Genomic DNA, 16,591 nt, shown 5'->3' on the forward strand with positions numbered 1-16,591 from the left:
GAAGTTCAGGCAACTGAACTGATCTAGACAAACCATGATGCTTGCGAGCTTCAGCCTATACGCTCGCCCGTTGATTTCCATGCAGCCTTCTAGCGTTCTAAGTATACCAGTTTTATGTTGATGATGATGAAGATGAAGTATATTGGTAGTTCAGTTCCATCCGGGGGTTTCCTGGCTCATAATCTTAGAAAGTGTTTTTCACGGATATTTGACTACGTTCCTGAGCACTCACTTTCACCGCAATCAGAGCCGAATTAGGTCGCACTGGACGAACAACATGGATTTTCTGGTGTCACGTGGGGCACGTGGGCCCTCGCGCCTTCATGTTACGTTATCAATAAATTATTCCTGATATCAAAAAAGAACTGAAGCCACCAGTTGCACTTCTGTCAAAGTAAAGAATTACCGAAGACACTTTGGAAATTCTAAAGTGTGCTTGGCGAAAGCCTTCTGGTCAACCCACTGCCGCTTCCCCGAAACGCTTAGCACGGAATCACTGGGCCACTTCGGAGCCAAGCGTCTCACTCACTCGACTGCAACGAGACGTCTGGAGAAGGAGCAGCGGTGCAGCTGCCACCGCCGACGCGCCTGCGCCCCTTCTACCGCTACTGTGTGACGTCATGGTTGCTATCCACAGCTGCGCCCCCTACCGGCGCGCCGATTGCTAAGGAGGGGAGGAGGTTGCGCCGCTGCGCGGCGGAGAGGCCACATTTGGCACGATTCCAGGGCACGGACGTACACCGCGAGCATCACACGCCTGAACATTTTCCTGGATGGGAGGAGGCCACAGTATAGAGAACAATATAGGTTTGAGTGCCAAGCGGAGTTCAGCCCGGGGGGCTCTACCGTAACTCTACGGATACCCTGGGATTAACCGTGCGACTGATAGCACTTTTAATATGCATCAGCCAAATATTATAGTGCACTTAGGAGACCAAGTGGGCTGGTTTGTATGGGGGACGGGTTTTATAAACAGAAAATGGACACCGAGAATACATTAAAACTTGATTTTATTCATATATCACCGCGTTTTAATCACAAGGAAGATGCTTTTACTGAAGACGAAGCTTGTATAAGCAATAAAAGGTAAAAAATAGCGAAGGGAGGTAACTACAGCACCTCTTTATACCTATACCTATTTTCTGTACTGCCGCGGTTCTGACAGCATGTCCAACTCTCTCGCGCAAATATTTTAAAAGTTAGAATATTGTAAGATGCTGTTATGGATATACTTCACGTAGTGGTCCGTTTTTCAGATACGTAGCAAAATCTTTTAGTTTCCATCGTTCGCATTGTGTTGTTAAGACTGCCATAGAAAACCAATCGGGAACGCTTGTGAAGATGGCAAAAACATTAATAGAAAAAAGAATGCAAGACTGCAGTCGGTTGATGAGCGGATATATTGATTGTTATAGTAAAATCTTACGTTGTATCAAATATTTGCATTCCTAAACGCTTTCCCTCTCAAAAATGCTTTCGTACAGAATTGTAGGGTAATAAGATGGAACAACAGATTCGACTCGTTCAAAACGCTTTGTTACGTTTTCAGCAAAAGGCTGATCTCTACAGCATCGGAGCATCTTCCTAGTGTCTTCAACTAGACTTCTCCCTCGCCGTCAATGCAGAGGTCTCTGCTATGCTCCGGCACGTCGACTCCGCATACATCGGCGAAGTAGTCGATGCACACCGGAGGCACCGAGTCCTTCAGTGCACGCTTGACCCACAGAAGACAGTCTGGAAGCGCGAAGCGAAGAGCATTAAAAAATTGCGAGGATAGTTTGGGAACTAAAGTGCTGAGAGGCGAAAGCCAAGGACGCTATGCCGTGACGACTTCCGGTGGATGCGACATCACACCGTTCCCGTGGCTATATTGATACCCAAATTGTACATCTTTCGGGGATCTTACGTGTTAACTACGGTTAGTTACACATTTTTCCATCTAATTTGACACAAATCCGACGTGTTTCCGACCATTCTGTGACAATTCAGTGATTCTGTGATATTCTGTGACATTCGCTATGCCGTGACGACTTCCGGTGGATCTGACGTCACACCGTTCCCGTGGCTATATCGACGTCCGAGCTGTTTCTACGCAATTGCGACATTTTTGCCTATAATTAATTAACTAATTAATCTACATTCATCAAGCTTGGCTTCTAGGTGCATTTTGTCCTCCTCTATCTGAAGCAACCACTGGTTTTCTTCTACATTTTTTAGTTCCCGAGTTAAACGCGTGTGACACGCTTTGTTAACGGACGACAGTATGAGCCATTAAAAGTTTTCGCCTTAATACAGAGCTTGGAAGCATGTATTTTACACACGAAGACTTCCCTTACAAGTTTCTAAATCCCTAATGCCATGAATTATCTCTGAGTAGTGTTCGTGGTCTACGTATGCTGTGACGCCGAAAATAATCACGGAGTCATTTGGCGTCCAATGCCCGCAGGAGTACGAAGATTAGCAATAGCAGCAAGCTTACCTTCATTTGTACTAAATACAGCAGAACTCGCATCCTTCGTAACGCCGACAAAATACACCAGCGTTACACCTGCCCGTCTAATATACTTCCCGCCTCCATTTAGACACCTCGCGCCCCAGCTTTCCGCCTCTATGCACAGTTTGGAGTGTTTTTCAGCTGGTCGTTATAATCCGCGACAACTGTTCTTCGCACAGCAAGCATATCAACGATGCCAGCAAAACCTCGATGCCAGCGGCGACGCTGGCATCGAGGCACCCTAAACTACAAAGCCGAAAGGCGCCCCCTCTCTCTAGGCTGCATAATTTAGTTCCCGGTTGCACCAAATAGTTTCTGATTTAAACCACTTAGAATCGTAATACTCGTTATTTAAGACACATTTCTAACATATCCGCACATTTTCAGCATTAGAGAATCAGGCCGGAACAGTTCCTACGATTAGAACGAATTGTTTCCGCACGTCCCGTTACATGAAGCTTTCATAGATGGCGCCGGCTACGCGAGCAACAGCGCTGCAAGCAACGTTACATGCGACTGTCCTGTGGCCGAACTATTGGCGCAGTGGCGCACTTGCAGACGCTGCACGCCTGTAGCTTTCTGTTCACTGCCAGAAATAGTTCTCACCGTGCATTGTCAGTCCCCCATTCCTCATCCCTCCCAGCCACTGAGTTGCGTATCGCTTAATACTACGCCAGCTCATTCCGCACCATCCACCTCCTTCTGCTTATTCAATAATTTCAAAACAGGCTTTTTCTCTCCTCTGCTCAAATATACTTACGATGATCAGTATCTTCCACGTCCATTACGATGCAGTTGTCGTCTGCGTAGTACATTATGGCCTCCTTCGGTGTAGGATCTGCGGGAAGTGCGATCAGCTCTCAGACAGGTACCAATAGCCCGCTCAAGTACACGGTGAACAGCTTGTAGTGATTCAAAGCGCATTAGTAGGTTCATGCGTGTCGTTTTCGCAAACCACACTACGACTCATATCCCTATTGCCAAGCTCGTGATTCTTTTCTCCAGGAGGTACAGCAACACAGGATGGATGGATGGATGGATGGATGGATGAATGGATAGGAGCGCCCGCTTTGGATCGGGGTAGTGGCAGTTGCCAAAATGCTCAGCTTTTCTTTATTTTTGTTCAACTCTGTTGTCAATTCTCATTAAGATTCGCCATCTTCTTTACCTGCGGTTTCCTACACTTCTAACCTTATGTCACATCTCTGCTTTTTAGCCACCAATCCTCCAATCGCCTTTTGCTAACTTTCACTGCAGATTTATTTACATGACCATTGTTATCTTTCAACCCTAGGGCCTCCGGAAGAGTGACTATGCTTGCATCGACATCCGGATGGATACCATCACATTTCAGTATGAGGTGTTCAACTGTTTCCACAGAACTATCACACACTGCACATGTGTCGTCTTCTTCGTTAATTTTTTTGTAGCTGCGCGTTCTAAGACACCCTCACCTAGCTTCAAAAAGTAGGGCACTGCCTATTGAGTTATCATAGAAAAACTGTTCCCTGATCTGCCTTTTCCAGTATTGATATAGCTCTACACTATGTTTCTTTTCCATTGAATTAATCCAATTTTTAGCTTCCGCGTTTTTAACCTGTCGTTTAAGGCTCTTTCTTTTTCCGTCCTCGTGACCGGCATACTTACTGGTTAGTTTTATAGTTCTTTTCCGCCACTGTGAGTCAACGCTCTCTCTGTATAAATATTTGAATACCTTAGCTGTCCACCTGTTAGCTTTCGGTTCAGCAGTGCCACGTAGCGGCGACTAGAAGAAAATTACTGGGAACGGATAACGACAGAAACAAAAGCTGTCGTTCCAGTAAGTTCTGCTGAACAATAAATTAGCGGCGGGTTTGTGAACTCATAAGACTGCAGTTCGATTCACTTTGCTCGAAATACGTTTGTTCTCATTCACTTTACACTCAGCCCTAGTGAACCACAAATTGTCTATGATCTCCAGTCGTGTGTTATATTTTTGATTGATAAATACCGGGATGCTTTTGAACTGAAGTCGGCGTTTGGAAAGCAGTCAGACGAGGATGGAGTTGTGATCGGAAGCTAAGACTACCCTGGAGAGAGCAGAATTCTCCCTCCCTCCCCTCTCGCTCATTTCTGGTTTGGAGTACAATTTTTGGTGCCTCATGTTTGCTTCCGAGAGTGAGTGTTGAAACAAACTACGTACTTACCATCACCCACTGTCATGTCCAGCGTTCCTGGTTTTTCTCCGGGACTGATATGGAAGGTTATGTCCCTCCTGCAGAGATTGAAAAAATTTGACGCTACATTTTTGACCCATAATGCCTCTCCTGTGTAGTTTCTCTCTTCAAAAATAATAGTCCTTTGTTAGCAATGAGTGTGTTAAGCCGATCTTCAAAGATACAGGGGGCAGAATTATTGTTGCAATATGACTCAGCACACTTCATTTGTTTTTAGAGAAAACGTCACTTTTGTAGTTCCACACCGCGGGCCAATTTACAAGAAATTGGTTTGAACACGATTTTCGCTCAACTTCTACTTGAATACAGCCTGCCCAAAATTGGGGCCTCTCAGTGCTAACTATTCCATGGAAACTTGTGGAAGGGCAATTTCAAAGAGGTAGATTAAACTGTGGCTTTATACACCTCTGTAACGTTAGCCATCGGTGGCTTCGCTTCACTTATTAAGGGCGAATATGCACGGCACCAATTAGAGAGCTCCTGTTAAATGTATACCTACTGAGGCTTTAAGGCGAAAGCCTTTAATGGCTCATGCTCGCGGCGTCCGTCCGTGCGCTGGAATCGTGCCAACTGTGGCCTCTCCTCCGCGCAGCGGGCTACCTCCTCTCTTCCTTAGCAACCGGCGTGCCGGTGGGGGGCGCAGCTATGCATAGCAACCGTGACGTCACAGAGCAGCGGTAGAACGAGCGCGCGCGCGTCAGCAGTGGCAGCTACACCGCCGCTCCTTCGCCAGACATTTCGTTGCAGTCGAGGGAGGGAAACGCATGGCTCCGAAGCGGCCCACTGATTCCGCGCGAAGCAGTTCGGGGAAGAGGCAGTGGGTTGACTACAAGGCTTTCGCCAAGAACACTTTAGAATTTCCAAAGTGTATTCGGTAATTTTTTAACTTGCACCCACTACCCAGAGCACACGGGCGCCTTTCATATTTCGCCTCCATCGAAACGAGGCAAGGATTTTCTTCTGCGTTCTGAGCTTAGCAACTGAACACACACAGCCCCAACGGTAGAGCAGCGAATACGCCTTTACAGAAGGAACGCGATGCGTGACGATTTCGTATTTTTCTTTCTACATCATAGTCCGAGGGGCCGGGTATAAACTTGCAGGTGAAAAAAAAACTCTTATTGTTAATTATTCTAACACAAACTGCGACATACCTTCCCCAGTGCAATCATTCCCTAAAGCCATTCTCACTGCCATGAGTAAAAAAGAAACAACGAAAACAACCTGATGATTACGTGCTCCTGCTCCCTTGAAACTTCAGCTAACCACTAGAGGACGGAAATGGATGAAGCTAAAAAGAGAGCAAGAAGACAAGACGGAGGCGAGGAAGAAGGAGAAGGAGGAGAAAACATTTATTGTTGCACTGTACTGAATTGGTAAAGGGAGGTGTGGATGGTCGTTGACCTGGGTGGCAGTCCCTATTCCGGGACGCCATTGGCTGCCGCCGGTGCCCGTGCTCTCTGGACCAGGGCCCGCTGGGCCTCCAGGTCCGAGCTGGACAGGGTCGCCTCGCAGCCCTCCCTAGTTGGCTGACTTATAACTGATATATTTGTATTTAACTGGCAGGCCCACACCATGTGCTATAGGTCAGCATACTGCCCGCAGAATTTGCACTTGCCCGTGAAAGTCGGGTACACGGTTTGGAGCCGTCTGAGGTGGCACTCCTCGGTTCTGTCGAGACCCTTGGCGGGTCCCGGGAGTACCCTCCTGCAGAGGCGTAAATGGTTTCTGATATCCGCGTAAGAGATTAGCGGAATCGGTATGAGTGCCGCGGCAGAACCGGGGAATTGAGTGGAACCCGGGGGAAGGAACGCTCGGGCAGCCGCGTGAGGGGCCTCGTTTCCCTCAACTCCCTGGTGACCGGGCACCCATACTATCGGTTTTTTACTCATAGCCGAATTCGAATTTCTCTCAAATGCCAATAGTATTCTGCGGGCGAGCGGCGCTATCCTACCCCGCACGTAATTTCGGCAGGCCTGCTGCCAGTCCGACATTATGTACGCTGCGTCGGAGTGGGTGGCGGCCAGTGCAATCGCCACTTCCTCAAACATTAGCGCGTCGCTACTTTTTACGGAGAGCCCGTTCACCTGCTTTCCCTCGTGCACCATCGCAATGGTGCAGATGCCCTCCTCGGTTGGACCCGCTGCATCCACGTAGTATATGCCTGTCTTTTTCCCGTAGAAATTTTGTACAAATTTTGCCCTGGCTTCACGCCTTCCCTGATTATACTCCCAATTCATGTTTTCGGGGAGCGGCTTAACCGACAAAATATTTTTACATGCCTCCGGGATGTCGACTCTGCGTTCAGTGGTGGGGAGCAGCGCGAGATTGAGGTCCCGAAGGACTTGTCTGCCGGCGCTGGACACCGACAGCCTGGCAGTTTGGTTTGTTCTATGGGCCTCAATCAGCTCCTCCACCGAGTTGTGGACACCAAGTTGGAGCAGGCGCTCAGTGGACGCTTTGGCAGGGAGTAAGGAAGAAGCAACGTGCTTTCGCATTCCTTTAGGTCAACCAGAGTTAAAGCACAGCCAATTTCTTGCACTAATTAAATCAATTCTTAAGCGCGAGGGTGATCTTCTAGCGCTAACATAATGACAAGCTGAAAAACATGATCATAAGGCATTGTGGTGCGAGGCTAGGGCACGCTGAAGGACCCCAAGTGGTCTGAATTAATCCGGTATTTCACTACTGCGTCACCGATAAAAATGAAAATTGGTTTTGAGCAAAGCAAGTGATGCAGTAACTGTCTCACATCTCTCAGCGGACACCCAAACCGCGCCGCTAGTCAAGAGACAAAGGAGGGAATGAAAGAAGAAAGGAAGGAAGAGGGGCCGTAGTGGAGGTCTCCAGAATAATGTCGACCACCTGACGATCTAGGGTTAAAAAAGGGAATGAAAGGAAAAAGGAAGAAAGTGGTGCCGTAGTAGAGGCCCCCAGATTAATTTCGACCGCCTGGGGTCCCCCATAAGCAATGTTCGTTTCGGGACATTAAACCCCACAATTTACAATGCACATGGAGTACTGCGTCATCTGATGCCCTCTTGAGTACTAATTTTCTGACGCCACGCGGAAGCTTCGATCAACGCGCATACGGCGCCTGGAGATTAACTCAAAGTGCCGAAAGTGTCACACGTCGAACTTGGTGAGCCCATTCATCGGCTTGTCGTGATCTCCCATCCGAACTTCAGCACAGTCAAGGCCTAATGTCTTAAATAGGGTATCAAGTCTGCAAAACTTCCTTTGGGACTCTCTTGGGAACAAGAAGACAGGACGTCGCACTGCCTCATGCAAGATTTAGGCACTTCACTGTCTCCTCGCCTCCCTCTACCCGCCCCGCGTATGCCTTCAGCACTGACCCTCTGACATTGCCTTTCGCAGGGAGCTATAACCAAGCCCCATAAGGTCTTTCCTTTATTCAAACGCTTTCAATCATTAACTGAATCAAGTGCCAGCTTCACCGCCTGTAGGGTAGCAGCCAACACAAGGTTACCACGGCTGGTGCCTATATCCTCAACACGTCAAGAATCTTCCTGAATTGAGCTTGCTCGTCGCAGGCCGAGGAATAAGCTAGTGTTGAAGAAAAAGCAATTCCGCGCTGCGGCACGCTTAATGAGGGGCAGCGCGTCCTCGCCCGACAGTTTCTGAAAAAGCCACGCTGGGAGGAAGCTACAATTGTCAGACGCATAGGCCTGCGCTCTTGGCTCGTCAACATACATGGCACAGTAGCACGCCGACATCTCAACCAGCTGCGTAGATTTACGACACCGTCTGAGAGCTGTCCGCCAGCGGAGAGAACACGTGCACCATCTTCCCACATAGCCTGGCACCTCTTCCCGGAAGAAGAGACTTCGCCCAGGACAGACCTAGGAGACACAGCGAACAACAGCCAGCCTACAAGTGTTTCTCCCCCGAGCGCACAAAGCCAGCGCGCCTCCACGCGTGAGCGCCGACCCCCTGCACGATACCAGGCAACTTTCTAAGGGGGAAGGAAGTGTTGTGTCCCCTTATTGCTTTTGTGTGTGTGCGCCCCCGCATCCTCCTCCTAACGACCACTCGCATCCTCCTCCTAACGACCACTTGCCCCTCGTCGCACGCTGTCGCCAAATGCCCCCCCCATGGTGCGCCCCCGCATCCTCCTCCTGTTTTGGGAAGCCACTCCCTCCCGTGGACGCTTCTCCGCTCCCTCCTTTCTTCGCGCGGCCAGTTCGGCTCCTGCCTCGGTCGAAGCTGGTCGCACCCTCATCGGCTTTAAATAAACGAAGTCTTAAAGTACCGTGTGCGTCTTTCGCTGCATTCAACACAGCGACCGGACACGACATTATCATATTATAAAACTGTGACTATTTTGGTGTATGAAATGTAGACTTCCTAACTGTGCGAAATGTTCTCTATATTTGTTTGTTTGTTAAACTATTATTTCACTGCAGTGTTGTGTACGTTGCTGCCTTGTACGGGCCCCACGCACTCTCAAGCGGTTTCTTAACAGCTTTTCCGCCTGCGGACCCCCAATGATGTGATGGAAATAAATGATGATTTATTGATTGATTGATCGATTGATTGATTGACTGATACTTATCTCTGATAAAATGACAGCTCTGGCGCGTTTACGCAGGTATAAGCGTAATGTCCTTCGGCACCGCCGACGACACAGGCAAGCCATGAACAATGCGAGTGGAGCGTATTAGTGAGATGTAAAACAAATCGCTGGAAAATATGGCCCAGGACCACGTGGCTACGCGAGAGAGATTCTCGAGGGAACCCACTTTAGGCGCCGATGTTTAAAGCGCAGCTCTTAGACGCCTGTTCATGTATTAAGGCGAAAGCCTTTGATGCCTCATCGTTGTCGACAGAAGGTCGTCAGCACAAGCTTGTCAGCAGTGTCGTCAAGCATTTGACGGGTGTCCACCGAGATATGTGAGACAGTTATTGCTTATCCCTTCCTCAAATACAATTTTCAATTTCTTCACTACGGACCCTCTTTCTTCTTTTACTTCCACTTCCTCCCTCCCTCTGAAAACGGATGACGGGTGTCCACGATATATGTGAGAAAGTTACTGCGTAATCTTCTTTCCTCAAGTACAATTTTGATTTTCTTCATTATAGCTCCCCTTTCTCTTTCTTCTTTCACTCCCAATTCCTCCCCACTTTCTTCATTCACTCCCAATTCCTCCCCTCTTTCTTCTTTCACTCCCAATTCCTCCCTTCCTGTACGGTGCGGTTCGGGTGTGCACCGAGATAACAGAGAAAAGCGTTGCGTTGAAACGGCAAGGCATCGCGCAGTACGGGTGGCGGCGTTCCGTGGACCCCTTGGCAGCGCTACAGCACTCTGTCGCGTTCCACTCCTAAAGGCGAAGCTTAAGCGTCTATAATTAGCAGTTAATTAGTATCTAGTCATTAATTAGTAATGTGCCATTGCTTAGTGATTAGTACTTTATTATGTGTGACTTCATCCAGTGCTGACGTCAGAGGCATTCAAAGTAGTGCGGAAAACTCTTTCGCCTCTACGCACTTTAGACCGTCAAAGTGCCCCATGAATTTTTGCGCGTCGTAGTCGTCATCGTCATTGGCATCGTCAGCGTCGGCGTAGTCGGCGTAGCATGCCACCTGACAACCGTGGCAGGTAGTAGCAGAGTGGTGGTTGGTTTACGGGGTTTAACGTCCCAAAGCGACTAAGGCTATGAGAGACGCCGTGGTGAAGGTGTCCGGATGTTTCGACCAGCTGGGGTTCTTTAACGTGCACTGACATCAGCATAGTGAAGCGCCACGGGAAGGTGGCTGCCACGGGAAGGTTCCATACGGTGGCTAGCAGTGTAGCACGCCACCTGCCAGCTGTGAATTGATGTGGGATGAACTGCACTCAAATTTCGCATTACCGACTATCCTAACCATCTGTCAGTTTTTGTCAATTTACAAAAGGCAACATTTGCCAGCAGGTGGAGCCGCCGTCGACGGTCAGCGCTGGCGCCGACGCCATTCTCAGAGTTAATGTCAGAATACAAAAGGAAAATGACTTGACTCTTAAACATGAAATCTTACTTGGCCAAACTGTCGGTCTGTTGGAGGTTCCAGACATACGTGGCAGTGAGCGCCTCTAGGTCGATCTCAGTTCGTGTTGCTGCCAGGCACTGCAGCAGGGCGTTGTTGTCGGAGTCCCCTATGGCCACCGCATCAGGGAAGTTCAAGATCACCTGTATGGCAGACGTCGGTTACTCAGACAGGGAAAGTAAGTAGTGCCACACCAATGCTCTTTTTTTTTTTTCAGGCATCGAGACTAGTTTTAGATGTCCCGGTGCGTCGCGGGGTTCAGACACGAGGAGAAAACTTCTCCGTCTTTGTGTGCGGCCAAGATATATGAAGGGGCTGAGAGTGCGACGCCACATTGCTTACGACACCACGAGTTCGTGTTGTGTTAGGGTGATTAATCAAGATCAGAGTTTTCAAACCGTATGTCGAACGAACGTGAACGGCTGTGGCAGTTGTGCGACGTATGTTGTGCAAAACATATGTTCAGCATAGAGATGTAGATTTTGACTTAGCTTATACTAAAGAGAAGTGGTGAAATCATCCAATAACATAGCCCTCATTGTTCTGGCAAACACAAAGAAAAAATTGCTGTGTACTTTGTCTCAAGTATTGGTCAAAATATGTTTCATTTAATTAGAACCAACCAGCCACCAAACAGATATGCAAAAGGCACCCCGGAAAAGCTCGTACCTAAAGTACTAGGTTCGCAAGAAAAACGGATATATTTAGAAGAAACTTCTTCCAGTCCTATTTGTATAATGCATCCGTCTATGCCACATTCAAGTTAAGAACGAGAGTATACTCAGCCGAAAAATATATCGGGCTAAAACATAGGGCCAATATTTATTTCCCGCGAAAGCTATTGCATGTGCGTTTTGCGTTTCATGTTGCTCAACGCCTTATATATTCATATTTCGGTTTGAAGAAAATTAATGAAATAAGCGAAGTGCAACGGCCCCCAAACCTTTAATATTTTCTTCCTATCCATGTTTTCCAGAACTGCAAGCAATCTGGTACGCATGTTCAATGCCACATGTCCTAATAATATCTTATCATTAAATTTTCGGATAAATTCAGTTTGTTTACTGCCGTCAGTATTTTATGAGCATAGCGGTACCGAGCGGTAATACGGTCAGAACCACAAGGGACGAACATTTCTTTTGCAAGTATGAATGCAGCTCTCAAAGGGGCACCAAAGAGGAATCTGAACTCGTGTTTTTGCTGCGGCAACTCGATCTACACATTCCGAGTATTATTAGAAACTTCGATCTATTGCCATGGGCGGCTTATTTCCCTAATCTAAATTGATTTACCTTCCGACTCCCGCCTGATTCTTTTTTAATTCCCCACAGACGGTGGAAGGAGTCGACCAACGCATGGAGTGCCTTTCAGGCAGTCGCATGGCGGCTTTGCTTTCGCTTTTATTTTGTTTTTTAGGTTTTGCGTGAATAAATGGATCTAATCAGAGACTATATAGCTGCAAATTAGGCCCAGAGGAATAAAAATACGCGTGGACTCTTTGCTTTCGCCGATCACAACCTATCACTCCGCCGATGGCAGAGCGGCAAGCCGCCACGGAACTGGTTGAAAGGTTGGTCGACTCCTCCCACCGTCTGCGGGTAATGCAAAAAACAAGGCTGGAGCCGGGACGTTTAATCACATTTAAATTATGGAAATCGGCCGCACAGTACAATAATTCCAAGTTTCTAAGAACGCTCCGAACGCGTAGATAGAGCTCCAGCGGTAAAAATACAAGTTCAGATCCCTCTTCAATGCATCTTTAACAGATTCGGGAATCTGCATCAAAGAACCATGTATAATATCATCCTCGCTTTTCTCTTTTCGGCGAAAAACAAAACTTCCCTCGAGTTCTTAACGTTTACTTTATGGAGCCCAAATCATTCACAGCGCGTTTTGGCATGCGCGCCCAACATACGCCTTACGAAAAAACAACACAACGCAGCTCCATAAAATATCATCGCGAACCTATGCAAGACAAGTAGTAAATGTTTTCCGTACATTCAGAATTTCAGAAAACTAAAATGTACCATGTATACTTAGAATATGTAAATTTCAAGATTTCGCGAAATTCCCAGCCGCGTACTGCCTCCTCAACGCGGTATGCAAGGTAAGAGACTTAGCGGCAGCGGGCGGCGTTGCTGGGAAGGTGTCATCATCATCAAGAGTGCTGCTTATGAGCACTCATCATCATCAAGAGTGCTGCTTATGAGCGTGCCGGTAACGTGCCCTAATGGGCATACAGATCTGAGAAACGTTTTCACCGCCATGTAAAGTATTTAGCCTCTCCATGAATTTTGAATCCACCCGCGTGGGCTGATGTAACGTGCTTAGTTTCAGCCACTTAATTTCACGTGCTTAACGTGCTTAAATTCAGCCACCGGAATTAACAAAGGTACTTATTTCCGACAACCACACTGCATATCTAAAAGAACTGATCGTGACTGTAAAATTCGAGAATACCGCACTAGAACTAACCTTTACGCTAATTAATTTTTTGCAAGAACTGTGACAGAATGGAATCGATTGTCCTATAGCCAAGTGTGCGGTACTAATGAAGATTTGTTTCTGTCCAAGTTGTAACCCCCCTGCTCACACGCCCTTCGGCAAACCGGGGTATCTCTGAATAAAGAATAAAGAAAGAAGGACTGGTTGGTTGGTTGGTTTATGGGGTTTAATGTCCCAAAGCGACTAAGGCTATGAGAGACGCCGTAGTGGAGGGCTCCGGAAATTTCGACCACCTTGGGATCTTTAACGTGCACTGAGATCGTACAGTACACGGGCCTCTGGAATTTCTCCTCCAAAGAAATTCAACCGCCGCGGCCGGGATTGAACCCGCGTCTTTCGGGTCAGCAGCCGAGCACCATAACCACTGAGCCACCGCGGCGGCAGAAAGGACTGAAGATTCACGAGGATTCCTGGGCTAAATTTCAATCTATATTATTCTGAATCGTGCTTCAGTAGAGCGCAAGGCATAGCGCTTGTCCTGTGTGCTCTTTCTTATATGCTTCAGAGCTTCTTCGCTGATTTTCCTCTTTTATGAGTCGTGCTCCTGGGTGATGGGATACGACTCAGGAGGAACAAAACGAGGCTTGAACTTAAGCGACATTCAGGAAAATTTCGAATATGCCTGTAACATCAGACTACGAGCTTTCCTAAGCCAGAAACTGCCCGATTACGCAAGTAAACTGCGACTGTCGGTATCAACATTTTGTCGCCGATCTAAGACGCTATACCACGTGATCCCACGTTTCAAAAAAAGCTGCTAATAGTCCTTCTCAGTGGCGTGGTGACAAGTTTCAAAACTTTAGTTCATGTTTCTCAGCGATAAACGAGTTTTTTTTTACTTTGTGCTCGCGGACGAATGTTAAAGGCCCACGAAGACAAGAAAACCGTTTTTTTTTATTTAGAACAGTAACTGAATAAAGTGGTTCTCAGTGTTCTTTTAACAGCTAATATATTCGAGAGTTCTCTTCTTTTTCTCACATGATTTATTAAGCCTATATTCATACCAGAAACGAAGTCCTGAAATACTAGGACAAAATTACGGGCATCGCCTCTCGCTCCCGAACTACGCTCTAAATAAAGTCATAGTTTTTGTAAATGACTATAATCCATAAGGTCACGTGCATGGTTAATGAAAGAGCGAAAGGCATATGTTGGTCCACCAGACAAAAATGTTAAAGGAGATTTCGTCATGTAACAAAAAGAAAACGTTACACTATTTTCCATTTTAGGGCAGCAACAAAACTGACGGCAAATTTGCTGTTCATCTTGGTCGTTGGGTCGCTGCATTTTCTGCTAGACTTGTGTATATATACCTTCTCACTGTCAGTAGTTACAATGTCCTTTTTTTTCAGTCCCGTTAAGCTTGTACAGACCAACCACAGTTCGCGTACACTCTAAACAAGAATAAACCTAGATGAAAGTAAAAGGGACAGGTGTATTTTTGCTTCCGGATGCTGTGTAGGACATTCGTAAACATGGGCCACCGCATGAAATCCGCGTACGTTCAGTACGTACCTTTTAAATGATGTTACTCTTTCATGCAGTTTCGGTTTCAGTTTCAGCTGTTGGCTGACGGTTTCGTTGTCGCTAGTGAGCGTCAGATCACTCCAGGCATACAAAAACAGCAATATAAACGCTCTTTGCTCACTGACTGCCGTTCCAGCTTTGGGAGTGGTTTCTATGCAAAATTTTAGAGGTGGACCTTCCAACATTACAATGCTGCTCAAAACAAGATGGTCGAGCATGCGTTTCAAACTGAAACAAAGCAAAGAACAGTAGTTCTTTTGTTTCATTCATCTAAAAGACGTTTCGTACATTCCAGCCACGCCCTTAACGCATCTCCTGTAGCCGTCATAGTTCGTTTACATAGAACTGCGTCATCTTGTTTTGGGCAACACTGAAATGCGGGAAAGCGCGCTTGGTTATGGAGTGGTTATATTGCAGTTTTTGTATGCCTCACACGATCGCATACTCACTTGTGACGTCGCAACTATTGTTATGCAACTGAAACCTGAACTGAAACTGCAGAGGAAGAGAATTCAGTCGCTAATTATTTATTGAGCGCTTATGAACTGGACTTGGCGATACATGTTTACCAATGTCCATGCATCATTCAAGACAAAAAACGCGTTCCGAAAAATTAGATGTCTTCTCTCCTTTCAGTGGGAAATTTTCTTCGTGACATTTTCGGGAACATGACTGAATGTGAATTTTAAAGCTGTGCACGTGACTGTCTTATCAGGAGAGGCACACAATTGATATGAACTTCGTACAAGGTGCATGCTGATAATACATACCTTGAAAGTGTCTATTTCGTCGCGGTGGAGCTTCAGCGGTCCGCTCGGTGGCGCCAGCTTTCCCAGGACAACGTTGATTGTGCAGAGCTCGACCAGCAAGAGTGCAAAGAAAGCCCTCATCTTGAGACTGTTCAAGGAGACAGACCCTGTTGCGGGGACCGTAGCATGGGGGCTCCTTTATACTTGCTTGCTTTCTTCGGAGAGGATAAAGGTGATGAAGACTGAGGGTTGGTGGGTGGGGGAGGGGACGGTAAGTCGCACAGTGGCAACTGAGGCCATAATTCCCTTGGTGGTAGACACCTATAATCACACCATTATTTAGCTGGATTGCGGAGGACCACTTTGCTGTTTTCGTGCCTGTAAACGCCACCACAAGTGCAGCTCGTTGATAACATTTTGGCCTCGACCCTGAAGATAACCGCAAAACAAGACAGGTCATCAATCTTCCCCGCCAGAAGGCTATCTGAGTCGTAGCAAGAACATCTTGACGAAACTGCGGAGGGAACTTATTTGGGTCGATTTTACCTTATCTGCGGCAATAACAGGCTCGCCGAAATTCCGCGCGTGTCAGTTATTACACGGTTTCCTGCATGAGCAGAGACGACCACGAAGGAAATGTCCCGTTGTCTTGCGACCAGTAGAGCTGCCAACTGCGCAGGCTTATGGCTCGATTAGATTTAATTGGGCTCGCAAGCCTTGGACTCGCCCCAACTGAACTACGCGGAAGACCCACAAAAACACCACTTCATTGCGGGCCAAAGAACATAGTTCAAAGGCAACGTAGGGCAAGTGCCGAGATGGCGGTGAAGGAAACGAGGTCAGCACGCCGAAATTAGCTGAAGGTGCGGCACACAGCGGAGCCCTGGCTAAGCGCGAACCCACGGCAGCAACCTTTCATGCTATGGCAGAGTGTCGAAGAAAGTAGCACCGTGCAGTAAAGCTCTAAACCGTACACAATGGGGATGAAGAGCTCCAAAGGAAAACAGTCTACGGGTGAAATGTTCACAACTGACATCACAGCACTCATTTTATCG

At 47.3% G+C, this 16,591-nt stretch overlaps 1 protein-coding gene across 1 annotated transcript; it reads right to left on the reverse strand.

Moving 5' to 3' along the window:
- Positions 1-993: 993 nt before the first annotated feature.
- Positions 994-15,825, reverse strand: LOC149347810 (uncharacterized). Its single transcript, XM_089585681.1, has 5 exons — positions 15,558-15,825; positions 10,747-10,898; positions 4,681-4,748; positions 3,255-3,332; positions 994-1,734 (listed from the first exon to the last, which is right to left on the reverse strand). Exons 1-5 carry the CDS (start codon positions 15,675-15,677, stop codon positions 1,598-1,600), a joined length of 555 nt encoding a protein of 184 aa, XP_089441807.1. The 5' UTR covers positions 15,678-15,825; the 3' UTR covers positions 994-1,597.
- Between the last annotated feature and the right edge of the window lie 766 nt (positions 15,826-16,591).

This window comes from Amblyomma mixtum, chromosome 4 (genome assembly GCF_055824585.1).
Source record: "Amblyomma mixtum isolate Tamu chromosome 4, ASM5582458v1, whole genome shotgun sequence".
Taxonomy (NCBI): Eukaryota; Metazoa; Arthropoda; class Arachnida; order Ixodida; family Ixodidae; genus Amblyomma; species Amblyomma mixtum.